Source organism: Magnolia sinica, chromosome 10 (assembly GCF_029962835.1).
Source record: "Magnolia sinica isolate HGM2019 chromosome 10, MsV1, whole genome shotgun sequence".
In the NCBI taxonomy this organism is placed as follows: Eukaryota; Viridiplantae; Streptophyta; class Magnoliopsida; order Magnoliales; family Magnoliaceae; genus Magnolia; species Magnolia sinica.
This window is the reverse complement of record NC_080582.1, coordinates 9,674,652-9,702,405: the sequence shown is the minus strand read 5'-3', so window position 1 is coordinate 9,702,405 and position 27,754 is coordinate 9,674,652. Positions and strand designations below refer to the sequence as shown.

The 27,754-nt window shown below is 39.6% G+C and overlaps 4 protein-coding genes across 4 annotated transcripts; 1 reads left to right on the top strand and 3 right to left on the bottom strand.

Moving 5' to 3' along the window:
* The first annotated feature begins 6,187 nt into the window (after positions 1–6,187).
* LOC131217328 (metal transporter Nramp1-like) lies at positions 6,188–24,484 on the top strand. The gene is made up of 12 exons (XM_058212239.1): positions 6,188–6,250; positions 7,408–7,548; positions 8,895–9,027; positions 12,927–12,997; positions 13,100–13,133; positions 13,286–13,293; positions 13,387–13,465; positions 20,885–20,989; positions 21,774–21,883; positions 22,107–22,288; positions 22,377–22,446; positions 23,743–24,484. The coding sequence occupies exons 1-12, from the start codon at positions 6,188–6,190 to the stop codon at positions 23,857–23,859; spliced, it is 1,113 nt and encodes a 370-aa protein (XP_058068222.1). The 3' UTR covers positions 23,860–24,484.
* Positions 24,485–24,698: 214 nt separating this feature from the next.
* LOC131217326 (uncharacterized) lies at positions 24,699–25,148 on the bottom strand. Its single transcript, XM_058212237.1, has one exon. It carries the CDS (start codon positions 25,146–25,148, stop codon positions 24,699–24,701), a length of 450 nt encoding a protein of 149 aa, XP_058068220.1.
* Positions 25,149–25,656: 508 nt separating this feature from the next.
* LOC131217325 (uncharacterized) lies at positions 25,657–26,079 on the bottom strand. The gene has a single exon (XM_058212236.1). It carries the CDS (start codon positions 26,077–26,079, stop codon positions 25,657–25,659), a length of 423 nt encoding a protein of 140 aa, XP_058068219.1.
* A 132-nt stretch (positions 26,080–26,211) lies between these two features.
* On the bottom strand, positions 26,212–27,555 carry LOC131217324 (uncharacterized). Its single transcript, XM_058212235.1, has 2 exons — positions 27,060–27,555; positions 26,212–26,993 (listed from the first exon to the last, which is right to left on the bottom strand). Exons 1-2 carry the CDS (start codon positions 27,553–27,555, stop codon positions 26,212–26,214), a joined length of 1,278 nt encoding a protein of 425 aa, XP_058068218.1.
* Between the last annotated feature and the right edge of the window lie 199 nt (positions 27,556–27,754).

The window sequence follows — 27,754 nt, the reverse complement described above, 5'->3', positions numbered from 1 at the left end:
AAATCTTAATATTTTTAGAAACGTTATGTTAAACAATTTATTCATTCCATATTCATGAATGTCAAATTATTTACTATAATTTTACGTCCAATATTTGTATTATTTTGATTAATATGTCAAGATTAAATTTGATAATATTTGTGAGATTTTTAACTTGAAATTGATGTGATCCTATTGAATTGTCAACTCATTATGTTTTAACCGTTTCAGGTTATAAATATTTTGAAGATGCAAGGTATTACTATTAGTAGTAGAGCATGGAATGTGGTTATATGCACGTGGCATGTCATTCTACACAGGATAAATTTTATTTTATTTTAGAACTCTTAATGTAGTAATGTTTGACTTGATTTTCTTACTTCAAGTTAAGTTAAATAATTATGCATCGATGTAAAACAGATTATGTAATTAGTTATTTTAGTTTGTGTTTGGATTTTAAAATTTTAGGCTATGGTGTGAAAAAAAAAAAGATGAAATGCATATGAAATTGTCATACCTTATCTTTTTTTTTATTTTTTTTTATTTTTATATATAGGTCACGAGTCTGAAATTCGGGTCCTGGTCATCCTATTCGGGTACCCAAATTTTGGGACGTGACATGCGGTGATGTTTATCTGTCATCCAACCTGCTCATAAGGTCACACAGACCTTGAAGAAGGGAAAACACAAATATCATCTTGATCCAAAAATTTTATGGTCCCAATGAGTTTTCAAATGTATGCATTCAATCCCTACTATTTCCTATAGTGTGGTCCACTTGAACTTTCGATTTTCTTTATTTTCGAGATCATGCCCAAAAATAAACTGAAAAAATGGATAGATGGCGTGGATAAAAAACACATACACCATGATCTGAGAAGTTCATTTTGAATTATTTTGCTCCAAATATGAAATTTCTACGTGCATGCGTTGTCAAACTTCAAGGGAGTCTTCAACTCCATGCAATGGGAGACTGATAACTGACTGACTAGATAATGGCACATCCACGATCATTTGAGTGGTGAGGCTCTTTGAGGAGGCTGATCTGGTGGGGAGGCTTTGGCTTTGGTGGTGTGGGTTTGCATGAAAGGGCGTGGATTAGGTACTACCCGGCCTATTCCGAGCTTGGGACAGGCGGAGGCCCCACTACTTACGCTACGTACTACATAATTGTAGACTATGGTACAATCATTGTAGCATACACTACAAATAATTTATGCTATTGAGGACGCTACGTAGCAAGGGTACAACTAAGCTACATTACGTGTGCTATTTGAAACACTGTTCTGGGGAGGGGATGTCCAACTTGATTGGACTCGGAAGTGTCAGTGAATGGATTGGATTGCACATACAAAGAACAGTGGGCTCCATTCACAATCCGAGCTGAGTAGCCCTCTCTTAGCCGTTCCACATTGTGAGGCCCACCTAAGTCATGAATATATATATATATATACCGGTAAAGCCACCCATTCTTCTAGATCATCTTATAGTATTAGCTCAAAAATGAGGTTGATCAAAATCTCAAATGGACTGCACAGTATTGATTGAATGCCCATCATTAAAAACTTTTTGGGGCCACAAAAGTTTGGGACCAAGCTTATATATATTTTTCCCTTATCCAAGTCTGCATGACCTAATCATCATGTTAGATGTCGAATAACCATTACAGTGGGTCTAGGAGGTTTTTAAGGGTCGACATTTAACCAAAACTGTTTTCCCATGGTGCGGTCCATCGTAGATTTAGATATATCTTACTTTTGGGATGGCCCTAAAATTATCTTTCAAAATGGATGAACGGCGTGGATAAAACACATACATCATGCGGGTCCACATAGCACCGACCACTATCCACCTGGCCAACGGCAGCGTCACGAACCAAACCGCGTCCCATTCATTGTACATGTGGGTCCACATCGTTATACCTATGTAATATGGAAACGGATTGGCTACTCCCTCGGCCACCAGCCAATGGCTGGTGGTCGGTTCTCTGTGGGTCCCACCATCTATGGTAGGATACAATGGATAAACTGTCTGGATTAATGAAAAGTGGACCCCACTTGTCATATTTAAAAACATGCATGCATATCATATAATTCTCCCATGAAAGCTGTCTTTGCCCGCCAAATCTGTTAAGCTTGTTGGCCATGAAAGCTGTCTTTTCCCGCCAAATCTGTTAAGTTTGTTGGGCCGGCCTGGCTCACACCTTTACCGTTTCAGGGAACTCATAATGCGATGACTCTGACCCTTCATTGAAAAGGTGCGTTGGCCACATCTTGTTAATGTGAGTGTCCCATTCACATGCATGTTTCGAATATCAATATCAATGGAGACTGTCCAAATAGCCAGATCTACTTTCAAAATGAGATTGATTGCATGACTATACACATCTATAATGATCCAACGTAAAATTCATTGTAGAAACAAAATATGCTGATTTAATACTAGGCCCAAAATTTAGACGGTTTAGATTGAGAAATATTATAGCTCATCTTGTACCGTGGATGAGTCACCACAATCTAATATATTGTGCAAAACTCACAGTTCAGCATACAATCCTATAACTGGAGGGGACGCGGATTGCGTCCTACCCCCGCCCGGACGGTAATCCGTTCGGGCAGGGATCTGTTGGGCCCGCCGTGATGTAAGTGTTTTATCCACCCCGTTCAACGGTTTTTTCAGATAATTTTAATATGTAAAAAAAAAATAAGGCCATTCAAAGGCTTAAGTGGACCACACCAAAGGAACCTACACTGATAATGACACCCACCGTTGAAAACTTTCTAAGGGCCAACGTGATGTTTTTTTTTTTTTAACCATACAAACCTATTCATAAGGTCATGTAGACGTGGATGAAGTGAAAAAACAAATATCAGCTTCATCCGAAACTTCTCCGGCTCCTAGGAAGTTTTTAATGGTGGACGTTCAATCCCCACTTTGTGGTCCACTTAAGCCTTTGATCCGCCTCGTTTTTTGGCTCACTAATTAAAATTATCTGAAAACAGCGTTGAACGGCGTGGATAAAACACTCACATGACAGTGGGCCCCACAGAGCTGGGTAGGACGCAATCCGTGTCCAACTGGAGGTCCACAAAATCTCCAGGTCACATTGACAGCTAGTGAGTGTCCGTTAAGCTATTTGTCACGAGAATTGAGCAGCTGGCACTGCATGACCGTCCGTTTGCGTGATAGGAATAGTCAAATGGTGGGCCCCACTTGGGTGGGATGTAGCCTAAAAGTCAGATTGATTGGACTTTCCTACCCTTTGATAATTTGTGAAAATTGGACCAATGACTATCTTTCATTTCAACCGTCCGTCTGATGATCACTAATCGGACAGCCAAGTACATCTTTTGACCGTTAATCTTGTCATTTGCTCATCCAAAATGGGCCCTCACGGTTTGAACGGTTTGATCGAGTTGGATTTATGCCACGTATACAGTGGCTGTTTGCTTGTACAATGAGTATCCGTTCTGTCAGAGAATTCACAAAAAATGATAAGCTATTCGCGCGCGTAGAGATTAAAGAAGTGAATCGCTTGTCCGGCTCGTTTCGTAAACCTTGTGACCCCGGGCACATGAAAAACTCTGTGCTGGGCTGTGTGGGGTTCACAGACATGTCCGTTACAAATCCATTCTTACCATCTGTTTTGAAAGACCACAATAGGACACGATTCTAAAAATTAGGCATATCTAAAACTCAAATGGACCACACCAACAAAACAGTTGGAACAGCAACGTCCACCGTTGAAATCTTCCTGGAGCTGACCATGATGTTTATATGCCATCCAAGCAGTTCGTAGAATTATTGCTACTCAGATAAACTGTACGAACAAATATCATCCTGATAGAGAGCTTCTGTCACTGCTAAGCATTCAATCCCCACTGTTTCGTGTGGTAAGGCCCACATGAGTTTTGGGTCTGACTGATTTTTAGAATCCTATTCTGTTGTGGTCTTTCAAAACAGATGGACGGAGTGGATTTATCACGAACATCTCTATGGGCCCCACACAGCTCCGGGCGTGGTCACAGGCAATCCGCTCCCGTCCGAAAATCCCTTCCGGCTTATGTCCCACGGACGCGGATTGCGTACTACCCCGCCCGCCTCTAGTTCCGAACGGACAGTTTGGTGGGTGGCCCACCGTGAAGTATCTATTTATCTAAGTCGTTCATCCCTTTTCTCGGATCATTATAAGGCATTAAGACAAAAATGATGCAGATCCAACGCTCCAGAACGCCACACCAAATAATAAACTTGGTTGCATTAAATGCACAAAGCATTAAATGCCAATTGTATCCGGATGGTTACTGAAGTGACGTCACCAAGCTCTGTGAGCCTACCATGATGCATTTGTTGTATCCATACCGTCCATTCATATGGAGAGTTCGTTTTATGAAATGCGAAAAATAATGCCACATATCTAAAGTTCAAGTGGACCTCACCATAAAAAACAGTGGGGACAGTGACATCCACCGTTCAAAACTTCTTGAGGGCCACGGAAGTTTCCAATCAAGCTTTATATTTTTGTTTTCACTTCACCTATGCCTATGTTAACTTATGAACGTTTTCTGTAGTGGGTCGATTTGACTTTAAATCTATTTCATGCTTTTTCTCGTGACATAAAATGATTTTAATGGTTGGACGTTATCGATACAGCACATGTATCGTTGTGGGTTCAAAAAATTAGGTGACGTAACTTCAGCAGCGATTTGGTTATTTACCTTGTCAGTATCTAATCCGCGCCCCTTCAAACGATACGAGAAAATTAGCGATGACCGGCTTGGATAAAGGGATACATCACGGTGGGCCCGCGCACAGAACTGCCCGTTCAGAGCTAGAGACGGGCGGGGGTAGTACGCAATTCGCGTCCTGCGTGGAGAGGTTAGAGGTTTCTTCCTGGGACGATTCCCAGTCTACAAAACTCACCCTACCTTTCTCACAATTTACCGTCCTTGCCATCCCTGATATATATATAATAAAACCCCAGAATGCATATGCCATTTCCAAAAGCCGCAGAAATCTTCGACTGGGACAAAACCCTCACGTCCCAGTGCTTTTAAAGTTATTTTTTTTTTCTTCTCGTTCTCGTGCTTCGATTTCAAGATGTCTCCAAATCGAGATTCACCAAATGCAATTCGTTACTTGCTTTTCTGATTTATTTTGCATTTTTTAAACTTCGAATCGCTTTTAGTTAGATTTTTTTCCAATATTTTATTGATTTCTCCCTCTTTATATGTTTTGGAGTTCGTCATTTTTTAGTTGATTTCAATGTAATTTCAGTATAGAGCAGAAAAATGGTATTTTGATAAATTTATGATTTTTAAAATTATATATATATATATGGGAAAAGGTATTATGCGCATGACCTCACGTCCCATGAGGTTGAGCTATGTGGGCCCCACCGTGATGCGTTTCGAACATCTACTCCATCAGTCAGATGGATCATTCCACCATGGGCCCAGGTCTCAAAAATCAAGTCAATTCATGACTTGTGTGTGCCACACCACATACAGAAGTAGGGAGGGGCCGTGCACCATTAAAATATTCATAATCATTTTTTGGGCTCACCGAGATGTGGTTTGCAAATCCAGCCCATCCATTATGTGTGTCTCACTTGGACGAGGGTTCAGACCAAGTTTTAGCAGCATTCAAAACTCAGGTGAGCCCTACCAAGTGCTTTTATATGTTTTAACGGTGTCTTCACATGATTTTAGATGGTATGGCCCACCTGAGTTCCGTATACGGCTGATTTTTGGGATATCCCATAATTTAAAGGGGACCCATCAAATGCACGGTGTTGATGGTCAACACGCATCACAGTGGGGTGCACATAGCTCAACCTCATGGGAGCTTATCGTGAGGTCGAGTACAGAGTACCTTTTTTCATATATATATATATATATATATATATATATATATAAAATAAAAAATTTTAAAAATCATAAATTTATCAAAATACCATTCTTCTGATCTGTTCTGAAATTACATTGAAATCAATTAAAATATGACAAGCTCCAAAACATATAAAGACAGAGAAATCAATAAAATATTGGAAAAAAATCCAACTAAAAGTGATTCGAACTCTAAAAAATGCGAAATAAATCAAAAAAACCAGTAATGAATCGCAATCGGTGAATCTTAATTCGGAGACATCTTGATACCGAAGCACGAGAACGAGAAGAAAAAAGATACCTTTAAAAAGCACTGGAACATGAGGGTCTTGTCCCAGTCGGAGATTTCTGCAGCTTTTGCAAATGGCATTTGGCTTCCTGGGGTTTTATTATTTATATATATCAGGATGGCAAGGACGGTAAATTGTGAGAAAGGTAGGGTGAGTTGGGAATCGTCTCCAAGAAGAAACCTCTGTCCTCTCCGTGCAGGAGACGGATTGCGTACTACCCCCGCCCGTCTCTAACTCTGAATGGGCAGTTCTATGCGTGGACCCACCGTGATGTATCCGTTTATCCAAGCCCGTCATCGCTTTTCTCGTATTATTTGAAGGGGCACGGATTAGATACTGACAAGATCAATAGCCAAATCGCTACTGAAGTGACGTCACCAACCTTTGTGAACCCACCATGATACATGTGCTGTATCGATAACGTCCAACCATTAGAACATTTTATATATATATATATATATATATATATATATATATATATATATATATCTGATATGATTTAGGGCTTCTGCTGATGAAATCTGTATGTATATATATATGGGATAGTTCGAGAAATGCAGGGCTCATGTGGATAAATGGGATAGTTCGAGAAATGCGGGGCTCATGTGGCATTTGCATGACATCCAACCCGTACCACCGGTGCGCTCCACCACGCTGATCAAACGAACCAAAAATATGGCCGATGAAATCATCTAATGAGAATTCGGATATTTTGAGTGGTATATAGTGTTCTTTATGGTGTGGCCCACCTTATGATTGGATCACCTGATTACCATGGTGGGTTGCATTTGTTGCATGGTTGGATGTAATACACATACCACATGGGCCACACTATTCTCGACTTAACTTCTTAAAGAACAAAAAATTAAAAGGGTAGTTTGGTCATTTTATCCCTCAAAAGCACCTCCCCAGAATTTCGACTAGTGGATACGCACTCTTTGGTATAATCGGAATTGAGGAGGAATTTCGTGGCTAAATTCCCTTTTTTATTCTAATTCGTGAATTGTCTCTGAATTTTTCTCTCTTTGTTTTTTCTCAGTTGTTTTCTTATGTAATTTCAGTTCGGCAGTTTTTTTTACAGTTGATTTTTATGTTATTTCAGTTCATCTTCTTCATATGGAAAAAATCATTTGTATATATATATATATATGTTATTTTGAGATATTTGAAAATTTGTTTCTCTTGGTGATTTTATATTTTTCTTGAACGTTTTTTCTTTTTTAATTTTTTTTAATTTTTTTTTAATACAGTTAAGTAGAAGTATGGATGTGAGGGGATCTACACCTGGACAGTCACAATTAATTGTGGGCAATGGGAATAGAAGTCTTTCGAATGCTCCCCTCATTGAGGACACTGGGTTGCCTGATCAAATCATCATCCCTGAAGTGATAGTCAGTAAATGTTTGATTTTCATGAGATTCCATAATTACCATTTTCTAATCTATGTTTTGGTTTTTTATTAGTGCCTAAGAATTACATGATAATCAAACAATCTGTATAGGGCCATGAGTTCCCATGAACGGAGCCCACAGGTGTTGGGTGACCCAACTGCTGAATTGATGGGGCCCTGAACCTGACCCAGAAATGTCCCAGGTTGGAAGATCCTAGCTGCTCGGTCTTTGTCCTTTTTACCATTGCATGTTGACCGTTGATTTATTCTTTCTTCATAACCATCCATTTCCAATAAGGCCTCTCTGATTGAACGGTTAAGATTGTCTCATCAATGAACTTTTTCGACGGTGTCCATCAACAATGGTGTCTGTATGGGTACAGCAAACATATTTTCTCTATCTAAGAATAAACGTCCCTTAATACTTGTGCTAATTGGCAGAAAGATAGAAATTGAAAGAAAAAAGAATAATAAAATTCGAGACATGGGGATTGTGTGGTTCAGCCTGGTGTGTGATGATGTTGACAGGAGAAGGCAATAGGAAAAGTTTCATTTTTGCAGAAAAGTATGACAGAGTACAAGATATCAGAACCACATGTGTATGCCCCTTTAACAGCAGAGGAATTCTATGATCTTGGCAGCGAAAAATGCAGCACCTTTGCTCTTTGAGTTTGTACTTGTGGGGCCTGTGGTTTGATGATGTAGACTGTTTACTGATGGGCCCTACCATGGATGGACCATTATCTGAAGACCTCCTAGGTTGGATGATCCTAGACATCCAATCTTTGGCCAATGGTGATGAGATGATCAATGGAAGATTTTGGGGCATGGTCCTCACATGCAGGCGCCCTCCTAGGTCAATTGTCTAGATAACCAATGCATGGGCCCTACTTGTTGGAACTCAGGACCTGATGATGCTAGATCTTGGGCAGATGATCGTATAATGCTAATTAAGTAACTGTACTTTTTGCGGTCCGACTAGGAATGCCTTTCACTGATGGAGAGATGAGTAGTCCTCATTTGAGCATTAGGGTTGGTTAATAATACATAAGCAGGGGACATGGATGTTCTCATCAAAGTCTACGAATCTAAGATATCCAGGTCAAGGATAATTGGTGTAACACATACAATTGAAGATTGAAGTATCAAACAAGATATGATATGGACACATTACCTGTTGTGAGGTATTTGGATATCAAGGTGAAATATGTTCTAGGCTGATGTGACGGGGGTAGTTCTCTATCTGTTGATTTTTGTTATAGTTTACACAAGTTGGGGAAGATTCGAGGTGAAGGACTTCCATTGAAACAAGAAACTTTCCAGTATAAACATAAATGTTATTTGCAGTACTGGGGGAAGGACTTCTATGTTTTGTGGACTGTCAGTTCAAGCCTTAGTTCTTACTACAAAGGCTCAAGGAAGCTAAACTTGGAGTCAGAGTCAATAAAGCTTATCAAGCAAAAGAGACCAGCGAGGATTGGTTTGGATAGGGATGATTAGTGTTACCCAACTATGGCATCGTTTGATAACCAGCCGATCTGGTTTTTTTTTTTTTTTTTTTTTCTGGGAAACGTAATGAAAACTTATTAGAAAAAGAACACTCAAAAGGCTATGAAGAGTCAAATACACACACCAGCACAAGAGCCCAATCAAGAAAGAAAGAAAGAAAAGCTCATCCAAAGCCTTTAAACTTGAAGCCCACTCCATGACATCTGACTTTGCCCTTCTAAAGACCTCCATGGCCAACCCACTCTGGTTCCAAAAGCACCAGTTATTCCTTTCTCCTCAAAGAGCCCACAAGCTGACCAACAAAGCTAACCTCCACATTACCTGTCCCTTTTTTCTGTCCCCACCCCCAATCCATGCGAAGCAAGACCTTATGATCTCTAGAAACTGTCTGATCTGATTGCAAAATGTGTAGTAGAAAAGGAAGAAAAAGAAGAGGAGGTCACTGGGAGAAAGTGGATTCTAAGGATAAAAATGGATGAATCACGGATATATAAACATAAACAGTTCCTCTAAAGTTATGTTACCAAATCGCCCAATCCCCCTTACATTTTCTGTTCAGGATATCGTTATCTGGATTATGGGTCATTTTTTATCCAGAGCACTATTTTTACCGATATGAAATTATGGTCCTATATTCTTAGCATTAATTAAGTTGTGATCTAAATTTATATTTAATATAAATGATACTATTTATGGTTATTTAATATACTATCTGCTGCTTGCTGAAAAAAAAAAAAATAAATAAATAAAAATCTAACTATATATTTAAAGTGTAGAAATTATATTTTGATTTATTTTATTTTTTTTTTGGTTTTCAATAGCACGCATATAATTTAATAATATGCATTTGGAATATATAATAATAACATTTATCGTTTCATATATAATTTATAATATCAAATTGTATGTAAAACTACATTGCAAATACTTGGTGTATGAAATGGAATCACCCAGATGTTCCTACCCCTTGTGTACCACATATTGGAGGAAGCAGTGTACAGCGTACCGTTTTCTTCAGTATCTGAAAACCGTATTAGAACTTCTATACAACTTCACAACTCAATTTCCTAATTGTAAAAGACTCCTAACACAACTTGATAAGAAGGTTGGAATATTCTAGAACCTATTGCAACTCAAGATCCAAATTTGGTTAGGACTCTTAACTATGACTGAATATTTTCTTCAAACTAACCTCATACTTATTTAAGTCTTTGACTAAGGATCCAACTTACTAAGAACTACTTCAGAAAGTTTTAGAAACATCTACATTTCTAGTCTGCTAAAGTTGCATCATTACCCTCCTATTACATGATAACCTGACCATATTCCAGTCTTATCTTATTCAAATGATGTTGGAACTGCATGATCTTGGACTTGTAAGGAAGCTAACTCAATAAGATTTCAAATGGGACATGATAAACTCGAATTTATAAAATTTCTTACGAGTCTAAAAGCTGAATTATTCTGCTGATGGACCAGTGACACGTGGGACCCATGTATTCCTCATCATTGCCCTGTATCTTAAAATTCTGCTATTTATGAGAACATGACCATATATTGGTTTTATCTTGTTCAATTGATTTAGGAATTGCATGATGTTGGGCTTGTTGTAAATCTAGGATTTTGAAGGGAAGACAAATTTACATATCATTCTAATTTCCATTGACCCTCGAATCAGATCTAACCTTTATATTATGAGAACAGAATATGACACCTCACATAACATGCCACCCTAATCAGAAAGAAAACTGTTGATCAGATTTTCTTCCTTTTTTTTTAGCTTGGGCCTTATGCAGGTAGGTTGGGACCATATCACATGGGTACACCATGGGCATGTGCATGATAAGTACAAGTGCAACATTAAGACCTAATATTGCCAGTGTTGGATGTAGGTTTGGCTGATTTGAGGTGTTTTGGTTGATTAAGGCTGGTACTCAATTTAATTGCATTTAAAGAGTAACTTTTATGGTAAGTGTTGGATTGGGATGATTTATGGAACTTTGCTTAACCCCACACGCACTTGCAATAATGCTCACGCACACACCACACATGTGCAGGCATGGCATGTTAGGTCAAAGATCCAATCCATCCATCAGAATCTCACCACCATGTTGATGTGCTAGCACAAGAATCAGGTTGATCCACTGGTCAAGTGGGCCACTGTTTTAAAAACAAATGCAAGCTCTGAAAAACTTGGCTGAAATTTTCTAACCCATCCACCCGTTTCCAATTTTGGGTCCCACATGCTGAATGGACTAGATTTAATTTTTGGGAAAACATGTAGAAGATCGGACCACCTGATGGAGGGATTAGATTTCGAATATATGTGCCATGCCGGCACATGTTTGGCGTATACACGATCATTATTGCACACATGCGTGCACATAGCAAGGCTCTGATTCATGTTACCCAGATGTGGCATGGGGATGCCATACATATGTCAGACGTACAACTCTGACAAATACAAAGGTAAGTGTTGGATGCAAATCATATTCTATTTTTGGAAATGGCTTCTTATAGAACCTACTACATTGATTTTGATCCATGTAATCTCATATACTCTATTTTGCATTGAATGGGCTTCCAGTTCATCACAGTGTGCTTTTACTTCTTACTCCCTTCTCAAACTTCAACACTTCCATTCAGCGGTGACAGATTTTAATTTACTTTTCCCAATTCCATAAAAAAGAAGATTGGTTATAGATGTGTCATGGTTCATGTGCTGTGGCTTCTGCAAGTTCACTTTTATCTAAATGATCAGTTTAATCTTCTTCTTCTTCTTCTTCTTCTTCTTTGCATGCGCAGAGTGGTATCATTTATGGTGTTGTTTTTTCTCTCTTGGAAGCAATGTTTGAATTATCTCCAATATTATCGAAATATCTCCGATATTATCTTTATCTCCAGCTCAGCGATACCGATAACACTGGTAGCGATACCGACAACGTTGGTAGTATAAAAAATTCTGGACATTAGCAATGTATCACTAAGTATCGTCAACGTATCAATATCGCTAATATAATCGCCAATATTTTCAACTATGTAAATTCTAGGTCTCGCTTGTATTGTCAATGCATCAATATCGCCAATATTTTTAACTATGTAAATTCTAGGTAATGCTTGTATCATTCGCGTATCGATGATATTTCAATAATATCACCAACGTATTGATATCATCAAAATTTTGTTTATTAGAAATGTTTTTATTTCATTTTTTTTCATGGGCACATGATTATATGTACTGTTCAAATTTTCATTGATAATATTGATAATATCTCAAACTTATCGATATCACAACTTGCGCGATATTGAGACCACAATCTTTTGATTTCTTTCCAATTGTTGATGATTTTTTAGTGAAATATCATGTATTGTTGATATTTTGCAATATCGATGGATATTTGGATAGAAGGTTGGATGGTTAAATAGGCCGGATGGGATGGTTGGATTGATTTCTTGCAACAACACATGCTTTTAAGGCTCCATTAAATGGAAACTTGTTATGTATGCATTCTTTTTGCAATTTTTATTTTATTTTATATATATTTTAAATTTCTAAATATATAAATATGCACATTTTAACATCTCCTGAAGCTTTGCTGAAAATTCCACAAATTTTCCCATGTTTCGCCACATTTCCAGTTATCAACGATATTGATAACGTTTCCGTATCCCTGGCCAGCGAAACTTATAGTGATACTGATACTTCAAACACTGCTTGGCAGTTAACATTCATTTCTCTTAAGTCAATGATTTGATCCTGGAGTATGGTGCAGTTATTCTCAGTGAATGTTTGTCCAAGAAAGCTTTATTCTCTTTGCAAATTTTATGCTAAATGGAAATATGAACTGGGTCCTCCCTTATTTTTTGCAGAGAAAAAGTTGGATAAACTTGTTTGCATATATGGGATCTTGTTTCAATTGCATATATTGATCCTGGCAATTGTAAGTAGTTAATTTTCAACCTTCTTCCATGTAACCAATGATTTTGTAATGCCTAACTCCCATATTCTCTATCTAATTGTGTTTTATGTTGATAATTCACAGTCGAGACTGATCTTCAAGCAGGAGCAAAGTACAAGTATGAGGTGTGTGAGCATTCTTGTGTAGTTGTGTTAATCAAAGTTTCCCTTTGATGCAGTGAAATTTCCGTATTTTCATCGTAATCTCTCTACCGTCCATCTTTGAAAGCATCTTTCTGTGTTATTTGTCAAAAATACTTCAATGTGCCAGTTTATGAGGTTTGTTTGTATATTGCACTAAGAGGTTCTTTTTTGTAGAGTCTACCTTACAAATATTTCTTTCTTTCTTTTCTTTTTATCTTCCCTTTTCAGTTACTCTGGATAATCCTAGTAGCTTCATGTGCTGCTCTCATCATTCGGTCCCTTGCAGCCAACCTAGGGGTTGTGACAGGTCTGTTTATCCAGGACTAAACTTGGATACACTACCAAACAAATGACCGAAGGCTACAGACTGCAGGTTTTTAGCTACGGATATAAACCGTAGCTATGTTAAATCCGTAGCAGAAAAGTTACTACGCTACTAAAAATTGACAGTCCTGTAAGGGACTTTTTTAGGCCCACCACAATCTATGTGTTCTAGATAATCCGTTCATCTGTTTTGAAATATAATTTATGGCAACATACCTTAAAATGAGTTACATAAAACCCTCAAGTGGACCACACCGTAGGAAACAATAGAGATTAAATCACACTTGATTCCTATGGTGTGGTCCACTTGGGCTTTCAATATACCTCATTTTTTTGAATCATTTCCTAAATACATTTATAAAAATTAATGGACGGAATGGATAAACCATGTACATCATGGTGGGCCCCACAAAGATACCCAATCCACTCCCAAAATAATTGGGCGCGCGCTCAAGAGAGCGCCGCGCGCCCAAATCAATATTCGGCCATCCCTCTCCCTCCCTCTCTTCCCCTCTCAATCATCCCAAAACCCTCTCATTCCCTCTCTCTCAATCATCCCATTTTCAAAGACCTTCTTAAATTCTTCTCTCCATCTCTATGCAATCGGACTCGGAATTCCAATTATCCCATATAAAACCCCCATATCATTTTTCTCATTTCCTCCACACCTAAAAAACCCTAACCGACGGCTCTCTCTCTCTCTCTCTCTACAAATGGATCGCCCAAACTCACCTCCTTTTCCTTCCAAAACCCTAACTCCAAGCAAAAGCTCCTCTGATTCTTCTCTCTCTCTCTCTCTCTCTCTCTCTCTCTCTCTCTCTCTCTCTCTGCAATTAGACTTGGAATCTGGTCATTTTTTTCTTGCATTTTGTTCATCAGGAGATGCTTCATTTCTCATCTAATTCAACATGATGATGGTCTATTAGTAGGAGGCATCGGGGCTAGGCCCAAGATCGAGGAGGTGGACTAAGGTGCAATCCATCACTAGTATCTATTCGTTTATGTTTTTACTTCTAAAACGTTTGGATGTTCTAGACTTGGCTTATGATTTTGATTATATGCATGATGACCATATACTACCTCCTATTATATTTAAAATATTGAGTTTTTATTTTTTATAGAAATATGCCCTCTAGTCATTTGAAGAAATACTTCAACCAATACCTGTCAATCCACTATCGCCTTTCCTCAACCATATCTTCAGATTTTACCTCTGTGATTGACACAACATGGAGCACACAATTGAAGTGTATGTTTCCTCACTTAATTAGGTCTTTTGAAGCTTCAGAAGCAGAACAGAGCATGTTTGATCGATGAGAGTGTTTCATGTAGCACTTTGAACCAGCTCAGCCCTGGCTCTGTATCCGAGGTTGAGTTCTTTGGATTTGCATTTGCTCCATTATGCTCTACTTCTGCAAAACGGACACAGGTAGGGCCCCATTTTGGATCCCAATCACATTCTGGGGTACATCCAAACAGGCAGTTCATGTCCTACTTTTCATCGTGGACTCGAGGCTTCACCTTGCTTGTTGTTTCTCTCTATTCAACTGAAAAAACTAACAGCTATTGGAATTTAATTACTCTCTCTATTCATTTCCTGCATTTGATCATTTGCTAATGTGTCTGTACAAACTTCATTGTATTTTAGGCCTGCATTGCTAATGTGAGATCAATGGTGGATGTCAAGACTGGCACTATTTTGGAAGCAATGCTAGAAGCAACAAGAAGCCGAGAAAAAAAAAATGTCCAGCCAGAGAGCCCCACCTTAAACATTGCAGAGTTCATCATTTTTTTTTTATTGATCATTATATTATCATATTTAGTATGTAAAAAAAAGGAAGCGGTCTCCTTATTTCTGTGATTGAAGCTTTGATATGATTTGCCCACTTTGGATGGCCACTGCTATGCACCACCATTGGATCTGTTTGTTACAATGAACTTTGGCATACATAATGACATGGACTTGTTTATGTTCTGGATAAAGAAAGAATTGTTGTTTAAGAAGTTGGTGTGTGTCTTCCCATGTTTGAAGGTTTTAGCAATACTGACATGGTTGTCCAAAACAGAGTCCACTTCTATTATATAATCGAATCCATGGTTGCATGATCCTTCTAATAAAGTGCCATTGTGGCTTTTAACTGTGCTACTGACTCGTGCCCCCGCTCGTGCTTCCTAGCTGTTTATACTTGCTAACATTTAAAAAAACATTTCCCCACTCCTGCAACCCAAATATCTTGCTGCTTCACTTCACACTCTGCAAAACTATAATTAGAATATCATTATTTCCACCCACTGCTGTAAGCCTAGATGCTCATTAGTCCATAGGTTAGAAATTTTCAACTCTGCTATCTTAACTTAAAGATCACAGTAGTCAGACGATCTTAACTTCCAACCAGAGGGCCCTACCTGCAGCATTATTAGGCCGATCACAAAAGCTCCATTTCTTTCCATTAAGCATCATATACAATACCCCCAAAACAAACTGGTAGTATATAATGTTCAGTACTTCAATTGAGTTTCTATGGCATAGGCCAGTTCTTCAATTTGCACAATGACTCGATTAGTTGCCAGCAGATGGTCAGTTAAGAAAGAAATATGACAGCATTCTACATTCAATGAAGAGAAGGCCATCAAAACAATAGCTAGAAACATTTAATGAAGAAAAAAACAAAATAGCCACTGGGTGTGAGGGTGTGTAAAAAAGAAAAAAAAGAAGCCACTCATTTCTTTTGTATATTGTGCCACACTTTAGGATTGAAAAGACCGATTCTTGCATGTGGCTCATCTTATGAAAAGCTGAGATCTCACACATGTTCCATATTGGCATGTGTGGCTGCACGTGAATGGACACAATTCCACATACATATGGGCTTAACCTCTGTTTTATGTTTACTTCATATGTTTTCAGACTTTTTTAGTCACATATGGTAGTTGGCATCATGGCTTGTATAATGTTTAATTATAGTAGCTTAGTTTTGTTTGTACATGGAGAACTCATTGAGAAGCTAGTGTGTCTAGATTTGTTTGCAGTCATTCTTGCCATATAATCTTTGGCCATCTTTTTTTGTTTTTTTATCCAGGCAATTGATTTATTATTTTTTCTTAACCGCCTTTTGTAGGACATTGATTGATAGATTAGGAAATTTGATCGGTAAGAATTTTGGAGCATCTTCCATCTATGGCAGTGCCTATAAAATCAATGTTTGGATTTTAGAAATATTGGCCCCACTTATAATTTTGGAGCATCTTCACCATTTGGTTGCTTGCTTTTAATTTCAAACCTCCATTAATAAATCTGTGAACTCTTGTTCCTCCTGCCAGATGGGCATCTCCAGGCGTTAAGTTTCTCCTTCCACCCCCCATGCAACATATCTACGTGAGTTTCTCCTTACAATATGGCATCTCCAAGCATATTTCAAGACTCTCTATAAAAGAATTTAGAAACAGTCCTAAGACTAACTCTAAAGCTCATTGTAAAATGCAAGCCATTGATTGTATTTAATTATGGTGTTTAAAGTCTAACTTCCTAAACAAAACATGCTAACTCTAGTTTCCTTGACTCTTTCATCCAAGCTAACTTGCTCATTGGGCAAACTGACCTAAATTAGAAAACTCTATGGAAATTCCAAGCAACTTACAAACTTCAAAGATAACTCAAAGTTGATTTCAAAGACCCCACATCTGACCAAAGGGTCTAGTCGTAGGCAACCTGATGGTTACAAGTGTTGTTTACCATGGAAATGTTAAAAGGTTGAGAGTCAAACATTGAGAGTGATTTCTCATTACTGTGGAAATCACAGTAATGAGATCCATTTCTTGTTGGCATGACTGTCTGTCCATTCTCCCTTTGTTTAAATGACCAAAGGGGCTAGTCATACGCCTAGTTGTCTTTATTTGTTGGCATGACTGTCTTTGTCACCTTCCTGTAATCCTCAAAGATGGAAGCTGCACCAACGGCCTTCCAACAAGGACCAATAATTAACCCAGTGGGAATTGTTTACAAACCATTTGTTTTGCATATATTGTTTCCAAGAATAATCAAGTAGCAACTACTTCGCTGGCAATAAAGGAAATGAATTGCAATCTAAATAGGTAAACCATAGAAGTTGAAACTTACTAGAGTACATCACTTAGACACAACCATCTGGTTGTGGTGTTCTATGGACTGCAGGAATACCCCAAGATGAGGTCCATGGTTTGTGTAAGGGCCATATATAAAGGGCCTGGTTGGACTTGTGGGCTGTGCAGTACAACTGGTTTGCTATTTAGGTAGTTGGACTTATGTGCCCAGGAGTGCAATAAAAATGCCAATCTGGACCAAATATATTAATCAGATGATATGTGAGGTCCACCCTTGGACCTCCAATTGTTAACACACTTTATGTGTGGCCTAGATGCATCAAAATATAAGCAGATAGGAAGCAGGAGCATGAGTCTGAAGTGTGATTTGAAGTGAGAGTATTGCTTAGGTGGAAGGTTCATGCAACTTGATGTAAATCAGATTTGTATCCCAGCCAAGGGATTTGGTCTACACTGGAAGCAATTATTTGACCTTACATTTTATTTTTTGCTGCCCAATAAATAGATCTTGATTTGTTACTCTAACAAAAGATAGAATTTTCTTACTTAATGGCAATGGTTTGGATTTCAGGGTGCATGAAAACCTAAATATCCTGAGCAGTGGCTCCAATGCCTTGAATGTTCAGGAAAGGGTGAGAATACCATTGTATTGATTAGGCTAATGATAAATAAATGGCAAAGTTCACCAATTTCCCCTTTTAATGAGCACAACTGTGGCATGGTAAGCTGGGCTTGAACTTGAGACCTCAAAGTTGAAGTGAGGAGCACCATACATTGGTCTACCAGCTCAAACCTGAAATACCCATAATAAGAATAATGTACATAGAACCATGGGTGTTCCTGGTCTGTGTGAACTTATAAACAGGTTGGATGGCAAATAAACATTACTGTGTGGATCTAGGAAGTTTTAAATGGTGGGTTTTCAATCACCACTGTTTTTCTGTCGTGTGGTCCACCTGGGATTTGTATCTGCCTCAAATCTTGGACCATGCTCTAAAAAGAGATGGTGAAATGGATGGACCACACACACACACACACACACACAAGGATAAGATAAATAGCATTTTTTCAATATTTTTGACGTTTCTCACCAGACGTTTGATAAGTCAATTGTATTGGTGTCACCGGTACAAATATGATACCTGATAATTAGAACCATGCGTGTAAGATAACTGAATTTTTTTATCCACTTCTCAGTTTCTTTTTTTTGTCTTTCCGTTTGACTAACACAGCAACTGTGTGCAGATAACCTGCGTATACAAGGGAAAGGAGCATGCTGAATTCTGAGTTCACTGTAAGCACACATTTTTAACCTGTGAAAAGCTATGTTCACTCACAAGAGTAGGATTTTGAATCTTACTCTTCTGACATGCGCCACTATGGCATGAGTGTACGAGATCCAAGCTGTTTTGGGCCATTTAATATCAGCAGTTCCTGGATCTTACACACACTCGTCTCATTGGCATGTGACCAAGAAGAGTAACATTTGAAAATCCTGCTCTTCTTGCAATTATTCACCAAATGTTCCTTCTCTGCAATAATTTTGATAACAATGATATGATATCCTCAATTTTAGGTTGGGCCTATACATATTGATGATGGAATTGGAAAACAAATCATCAACCAAATTGCAACGACGATGATGACAAATAAAACATTCTACACAGAATCTAATGGACATGATTTTATTAAAAGATTATGCTTCATACTAAATTCCCTGTATTTCACTTGGATGACTGAGCAATGCACTAGCAAGATGTGGTCAGTTTGATATTCCGAGGGTTATTGCTCTACATTGTTTTTGCTGGTACTAATATAATTTAGCTAAAATCTTATTTGATTTGTTGATTTGGGATTATAGATCAGACTGGGACCTGCAAGTGAACCAACCCATTGCCGAAAATTACTATGTAAGGGCTTTAATGAAATGCACCCTTTCTATAGTGAAAGCTTGACCATCTGTTAGGGAGGCTGAGGCAGAAATTGAGATGGAGACCTGTTAGAGAATAACATCCACTGACAGGTAAAGCACTTCTAGGGAAATTGGAACAATTGATTTGGGGGAGCACGATGTGAAGGGGCTTTTATATCTGAAAATTAGAACAGTCGGATGGACTATCTTAACTGTTGCATCTTCTCAATTTGCTGGGTATGTTGAGGACGTCGTTGTAAGTTGCTACAATTAGTGTTTGTAAATTGTGCATGGCTCATTCATGGTGAAACTGTGATCAACGCTTTGGATCACTGAACCATGAGTGCCACTTATACAAACTGATTACTGTCAGTCTGCCGGAGCATTGTCTAGTACCTCTAGCTTATTTATATAACATGCTAGTAGCATTTGATGGCCCGCTTTGCATTTTGATCACTGTTTTATGGTTTGATCTTATTTCATGTTGCAGTTCCTGGAGATGCCACTCCTGCTTCTACGACCACTAGGCACACGCAATGCCAGTGACTCTGTATGTATATTACTGTCTTTCAATTCTGTGGATACTTTTGTTTATTTTTACAATACAATAGCACATCTAAGGTGGATGAAGTTGCATGGAGCCGTACTTCATGGATTCGAATATGGGGCTTTTAGATGCATTATACAATGCTCATGCAGCGGCATTTGGATTTTCAGTTTGAACAACTGGAGCCCATCTTTCAATTGACTGATTCTTTGTTTTTATGTTGAAAAGTCCTCTAGTGTGGTTTGCCCTCGAATGATTATAGAAGACGCACAGGAGAAGTTATCGGTATAGCTGTTGGATGTGCAGGTGGACTAGTGATACTCGCATCCATTTTCTATGGTGGATGAAGGATGCACCTGGCCATATGCGAGTGCACACGGACTCACCAAGATTTGTATTTTCAACATTATTGTAAATGTATTTGTAATTGATTCATTATTGAATGAATGAATGATTATGCAGGTGGTAATTGATTGAATGAATGATTATAAATTATTTTAAATATAGGAAATAGCTACGGATATTGACAGTAGCTTATAATCTGACAACCGTAGATGTTATTAACTTGGCATATTGCTACGGATCTATTCTACTTTTAGCTACAAATACTATCCGTAGCTGTAGAAGTTTTTGCTACAGAATTAAATGCTACGGATTTTATCTGTAGCTATTTAGTTTATAGCTACGGATTAAATTCATAGCCATAGATTTAGACCTACTGAACCGGCACCTACTATACGAACGTGCTACGGACGAAAACCGTAGCTCAATTTTCTGGTGGTGATAGCTTCCAGAATCAATGCGGCATCTGTATTTCTTGGCGTTGAGATGTGCCCTTTCTAAAGAAGTCTTTTCTGTTGTAGGAAAGCATTTAGCAGAGCATTGTAGAGCTGAATATCCAAGGGTTCCAAACTTCATTTTATGGGTGCTTGCTGAAATTGCTATAGTGGCATGTGATATTCCTGAAGGTACTGGTACTTAAAAACTGATTGAGTGACATCATCCTGTGCTTTGTTTTAGGGCATGTGTTGAGAAACCTTTTGGATGCAAACAAGAAAGGTGACGCAGTTTGTTTGAAGCATGCATGGCCAATCAACATCAGCATCTGATGATCCCAGACCTACACCCTCAATATCACTATCATGTGGCTTCTAGCTCGTAGGATAGCAAGAATCATCATAATAGCCTTGCACCAGCTATTATGAATCCTATCATGTCACTCTTTCCTAAGGTCACATCCTTCAGTAATTGAACAATCTTCATATCCTTCCCACCACCTTGATTGAAGTCCTTTTAGGTCTCTCTCAGGCTCTCAGCCTCCTTTCATTCCTTTCAACCCTAATCGAAGTTTCCTTAATTACTGGGTCCGTCTTTGTTAAGGTCAATGAGCTCATGGCACCAAAATGCTCAGCCCACCTACATGACTTCTATGTGACCTTTTTTTTTTTTTTTGGATGCAAGGATCCTTTCTCTGTAAAAATGCAGTTGGAAGTGGTTCCAATCTTCAGTTCCAAATCACTATTTCAAGGGGTGATATGGATATGATACCATTTGTGTAATCTGGATACTCTTGTTATTACCAATTCTGTACACATTAGGTTTCTGTTCTTTGCGTTTGGTTGAAAATGGTTCAAATTCTTCTGGCCACATTCCATTGTTATCTTGTTACTGATTCCGCAAGTGCCAAGACTGTATTTGTCCTTCCATTATTTTCTGTATGTTATTAAGTACTTTATTTCCTTTGCTTTTCAGTGATTGGAACAGCATTTGCGCTGAACATGCTCTTTCACATTCCTGTATGGTCTGGCATTCTTCTTACAGGGCTTAGTACTTTCATGCTTCTAGCATTACAACAATATGGGGTATGTCGTTGCATCCATTACACCCAAAATTTCTCTCAGTATCAAATCTGATCAATTTCTACCGTTAAACTTTTGAGGTACCAATGTTAAACAATTTTCTAGTATTCATTTCTGCAGCTGCTGATATTTGGTATAGTTATGTACCCTGGTCAAGATAGAATCTGCTATCACATCATGTACATCGTTCATACTATTATTCTGAGATAGTTTTTAACCTTTACAGGTGCGTAAACTCGAGTTCTTGATAGCTTTTCTGGTATTTACAATAGCTGCTTGTTTCTTTGTGGAGCTTGGCCATGCAAAGCCTGCTTCATCAGAAGTTCTGAAGGGACTCTTCATCCCTCAACTTAAAGGAAATGGTGCAACTGGCCTTGCAATCTCACTTCTTGGTGCCATGGTTATGCCGTAAGGTTCCTACATCTTCCTAACTCAATTTGTTTCATTGATGAATTGTTTGTCGCGTTTTATGGTGAATATAATGGGCTTTCTGCAGGCACAATCTCTTTCTCCATTCTGCTTTGGTGCTTTCCAGGAAAATACCCCGATCAATACATGGAATCAAAGTAAACCTTTTATCTCCTCATTTTATCTTCAAAAAGTGTAATTATTTTACATTACTCTTTTATTCCTTTGATGTCTTCCTCCAACCATGGAATCATTTTTATTTAAAACTAGTAAAGTTGTCATACGAAGGAAGACATTGGTTCCCTGAATCTTATAGCCAGTGTAATTATCGCTTTTTTGGGAAATTTCTTGAAAGACAACAAAAAAAAAAAAAAAAAAAGGAAAGATAAAAATCCTTTAACACTATCATTACATGCTATTACTTGGTCCATTTTGATAGAAAAAGGATGATTGACGAGTTTTTTTTGAGTTTTTCTTGTTTATTCATATTTTTCCTTTTATTATTTTTATTTTAAGAAAATCATTTTTAATTTTTTATTTTATTTTATGGTTTATGATATGATTTTCTATTTGATACGATTCAACTCCTATTACAATTTTCGATACAATAACGTTTTTTTTACTACATTGATTTAGACCACTTGTAGGATGAGCAACATCATCATCATCTAAACCTTATCTTAGTTAATTAAGGTTGACTACATGAATCCTATTCCTCCATTCCACTCTATCAAGAGTTGTACCTATTTAGAGGCATTGTTCTGAGTAATGGCAATGTTATCAATAATGTTGCCAATATTATCTGTATCACCAATTCAGCGATCCAATAACATGGTAGTATAAAAAATTCCAGGTATTAGCAATATATCGCTAAGTATCGCCAGTGTATTGATATCGTCAATGCTTTTTTACTGTGTAAATTCCATGTGTCGCTTGTATTGCCAATGTGTTGGTGATATTTCGCCGATATCAGCAATGTATCTCTAATGTATCAATATTGCCAAAAATCTGTTTATTAAAAAAAATTCCATTTCAATTTTTTTTGGATGGATCGTGGATGGATGGATGTATGTATATTTGTATCTATGTGTGTATGCATGCACTCGTGGATGGATCATGCATGTGTGTATAATGTACGTGTCATTGTATGTATGCATGCATGCATGGATCATGCATGTGTGTTGTATGTATGTGCATGGATGGATGGTTGGATGGATCCATCATTTTCCACGTGTTTCCCCAAGTGAACGATGCATCCTTTTAGGCCTCCATTAAAGAGAAACTTATTATTTGATTCCATGTGGTTGGATGAACCATATAAATCTGTGTTTCTTGTGTGTGCATGTATACCCATGCACATGTTCTACTTCTGTTGGTTGCTTCTTCTTTTTTTCATTATGATCTACCAGTCTACACATGTTTGATATATTATCATTGTTTCGTTGTCGTTGCAGATTTCAACGATCACATGGATCACAGGCTCTCTGATCATGGCCATCAACATATATTTCTTGGCAACCAACTTCGTCAAGTTGCTCCTTCGGAGCCGTTTATTCTTTTTTCCATTATGATCTACCAGTCTACACATGTTTGACATATTCTCATTGTTTCGTTGTCATTGCAGATTTCAACGACCACATGGATCACAGGCTCTCTGATCATGGCCATCAACATATATTTCTTGGCAACCAGCTTCGTCAAGTTACTCCTTCGGAGTCGTTTAACACCTGTGCCCAAAACGTTCGCAGGTATATTTGGCTTTTCAGGTATGTTGCTGTATCTAGCTGGTATCGCTTACCTGGTCATGCGCAAAAATAAGGAAGTCATTCAGCAGATGGCTCCAAAAGAGCTGGAGCTCGGACAAAGAGACAGCAGTTCAGATGTGGGAACTGCTGGGTCGATTTACCCGAGAGAAGACATTGTGAGCATGCAATTGCCACAAGGGAGGACGTCACCATCTGATTTGGATTAATACAATCTCCAATTCAATGCTGCAAGGTGTGGGCCAACTGCCTATTGGAGCCAATCAAAAGTGCACTCACGCACTTTTTTTTTTCCTTTCTTTTTAATAATAATCTCTCTCTCTCTCTCTCTCTCGGTTGATTGAGAAATTTGATGGCCCATTGTAGGGCCACTTGATCATCCAAACTGTTCAAATGGTGGCCCTCATCATGAATGGGAATCATGGAAAAAGAAAATCCCCTTTGTTTACCCTGACCAACTGTCTGTATCCCCATTTTTTATTTTTTTTAAAGAAAAGGATTTTCATTTCACCAAAAAACTTTACATGGATTCTTTACATTCGTGATTGACAGGACGAAAAGAACCTTGCCAAACCTATCATAAAGCTGGATAATAGAGAGGGGAAAAACCCCAAGGACGTGGAAGGCAGCGATGGGACAACCTGTGGCTAGCACTTGAGCGTCCCCAACCCCACCTTGTCAAGGAAGATTAGGCCCTTAACTTCCCTAGGGAGGTCAGAGACTGCGTGGAAGATAGCTGATGACTGGGCCTCACTGCCCATTCTGGCCAGCCTATCTGCCAGCCCATTACCCTCCCACAGGATATGCTGAAACTTCACTTCCCTTATAATCTGCAGCCCTTTAATCCTAGATAGCCAGTATTTCCACTTCCAGCCAGGGCGGAAACTCCCAGAAATGAGATTGATCACCAACAAAGAATCAGATTCAATGATGATTTTAGAGAGTCCCTTTCTAAGGCAATGAAACAGCCCATCATGGATGGCCCTGAATTCTACTCTGGTGTTAGAAGCTATCCCAAAGCCCGTAGTGAAGCCAAATATGACCTCGCCTCTCTCCCCTCTGCAAATCCCACCTCCCCTTGCCAAACCCGTCGACATTCATCTTGACCCATCCCAAAGGGGGTTTAATCCACTTGACCACCTGCGCCACTCTTGCAAAGGGGCAAGGCGAGCCTGGCCACCGACCCGATGCCAAAAGACCCCGGCTATTAGGCCCCACCGAAGGAAGATGAGGACGTCACCGGTTCGAGATAGCGTGGATACACCCTTTAACCTGGGAGGCTTGGGCCTGGATCGAGGGGTGTCTACCTTCGAATTTTGCGAGATTTCTGCCTCTCCACAGCTCCCAAATAATTAAACATGGAATTACTTTGTAAATGGACCCAGCCCAACCCCTCGGATAGGGGCCACCCCACCAGTAGTTCAGCCTATCCTCCACAGACGCACCACCCGGAGAAGACCTCCCGAAGATATTGGCAAAGTGGGACCAAAGCGTTGACGCCCAGGCGTTGAGCGAGAACAAATGGTCGTTGGACTCAATAGCAAGACCCTGGCATGCCACGCCGTCGCAGCAGACACAGCGGGAGGCGAGTTGCACTCCTCTGGACTAAACCACTAACTCCACTGGGACCACAACCTTGAGAGTCCTCCAAACCAGCATGGAGACCTTAGGCGGGAGCTGAGGGAACCACAGCTTGGAGCTCCAGCTCACGATCGGACTAGGAGATCTGCATGAAACCCAGGCAGAGTTGATCGAGAAATCACCTGACGGATCAAGTGGCCAGTAGGGGACGTTTGGGCCGTCGAACGTGCAGAATCCCCCTTGGAATATGGCGTCAATCTCACCCTGAGGGAGGCAGTTGAAGGCCGCTGATGGAGGGAGAGGCCCTGCCCGCCCCAGGTAGTCCCTGACTTGGATATCCTTCAGCCCAGTTGGAATGGGGTGCAGCACTCTGGTGACGAGGGGCCCTCTCCCAGTCCAGTTGTCTTTCCAGAAACTGATATCCCCTCTCCCAATTTGCCACTGCATCTTGGATTCCAGCAAGGGGAGTAGCTCCCGAATCCTCTTCCACCGTGGAGAGGCCACAGACACCCTATGGACCTGATCGGACAAGGAAAGGTCCTGCTAGTACTCGCCCCTCATGAAACTGCCCCAAAGACTCTAGCTACCCTTGAACCTCACGGCCCAGGCCATCTTGAGACGCAACACTTGTATGACTTCTGCCAACTCTCTAAACCCCAGCCCACCTTCCGCTTTAGGGGCTGCAATCTCTGACCATTTTCTCCAATGATGCTTCCTCCTACTGTCAGCCCACCCCCAAAAGAAACTGGCAAAATGGCTTTCTAAGGCCTTCAAAATCGAGGCGGGAATGCCCGCAGCCGCAAGCGAATGCACAGGAATGCTGCTAAGCACGTGTTGAATAAGAGTAGCTCTACTGGCCATCGTTAAACACTTAGACTGCCACCCATTCACCCGAGAATCCACTTTATCTACCAGCGGCTGAAATTCAGAACCTTTCCTTCTGCCCGCAACAACTGGAACTCCGAGGTAAATCATGTTGGCCGAGGCCTTAGCCATCCTCAGAATTCTTTGAATCGCGTCGACCCTGGCTGAAGAAAGGCGATCGGAGTTGATAAAACCGCTTTTCTGGAGGTTAATTTTTTGCCCTAAAACCTTCTGAAAATAGTCTAAGAAACTCTTAGTGGCGCGGACCGATTTGAGGCCGCCACTAAGAAAAAGCAACGTGTCATCGATGTACAGAAAGAGGGAAATCCTAGAGCAGTTTCTACCCACCTGGTATGCAAGACAGCTACCCCTGTCCATCAAACTTGTGAAGCCTCTGTTGAGCACCTCGGCAGCTAAGATGTACAAGCTAGGGGATAGGGGATACCCTTGTCGCACGCCTCTAGTCGATTTGAAGAAGTCGGCTAACTCGCCATTGACTAGAACGGAGAACCAGCAATTACTCCAACACCGCTCCACCAACCTGATCTATGGGCCCGAGAAACCAAATCGGCCCAAAACCTTCCTAAGGAAGGACCATTCAATCCTATCGTAAGCTTTCTCCATATCTACCTTCAAAACTATGCTGCCGCCATGCACTTTTCTGTTGATGTCCCCTAGAACTTCCTGAGCCAACGCAATATTTTCTGTCATGGACCTGCCTTGAACGAATGCACCTTGTTCTAGGGAAATCAGGTTCGGGAGCACCCTAGCTAACCTGCCCGAAATGATTTTGGCGAGGATTTTGTAGACACAGTTGCAAAGACTAATAAGGCGGAAGTCTGTAAAAGAATTGGGGGATTCTCCCTTGGGGATCAGACAGATCAATGATGTCGTGAATGCTCTAGGGATGGGGCAACCGAGAAAGAGGGCCGAGGCAACCTTCAAGAGATCTAGCCCCACAATATCCCAACAACCCGAGAAAAATGCCCCTGACACCATGGGATGGGCCATAGCCTCAGGTTCTTTTCGTCCTGCCAATCCCGAATGTAAAGAATCCATGTAAAACTTTTTGGCGAAATGAAAATCCTTTTCTTAAAAATTTAAAAAAAAAAAGGGGATACAGACAGTTAGTCAGGGTAAACAAAGGGGATTTTCTTTTTCCATGATTCCCATTCATGATGAAGGCCACCAGTTGAACAATTTGGATGATCAGGTGGCCCTGCAATGGGCCATCAAATTTCTCAATCAAACGATAGAG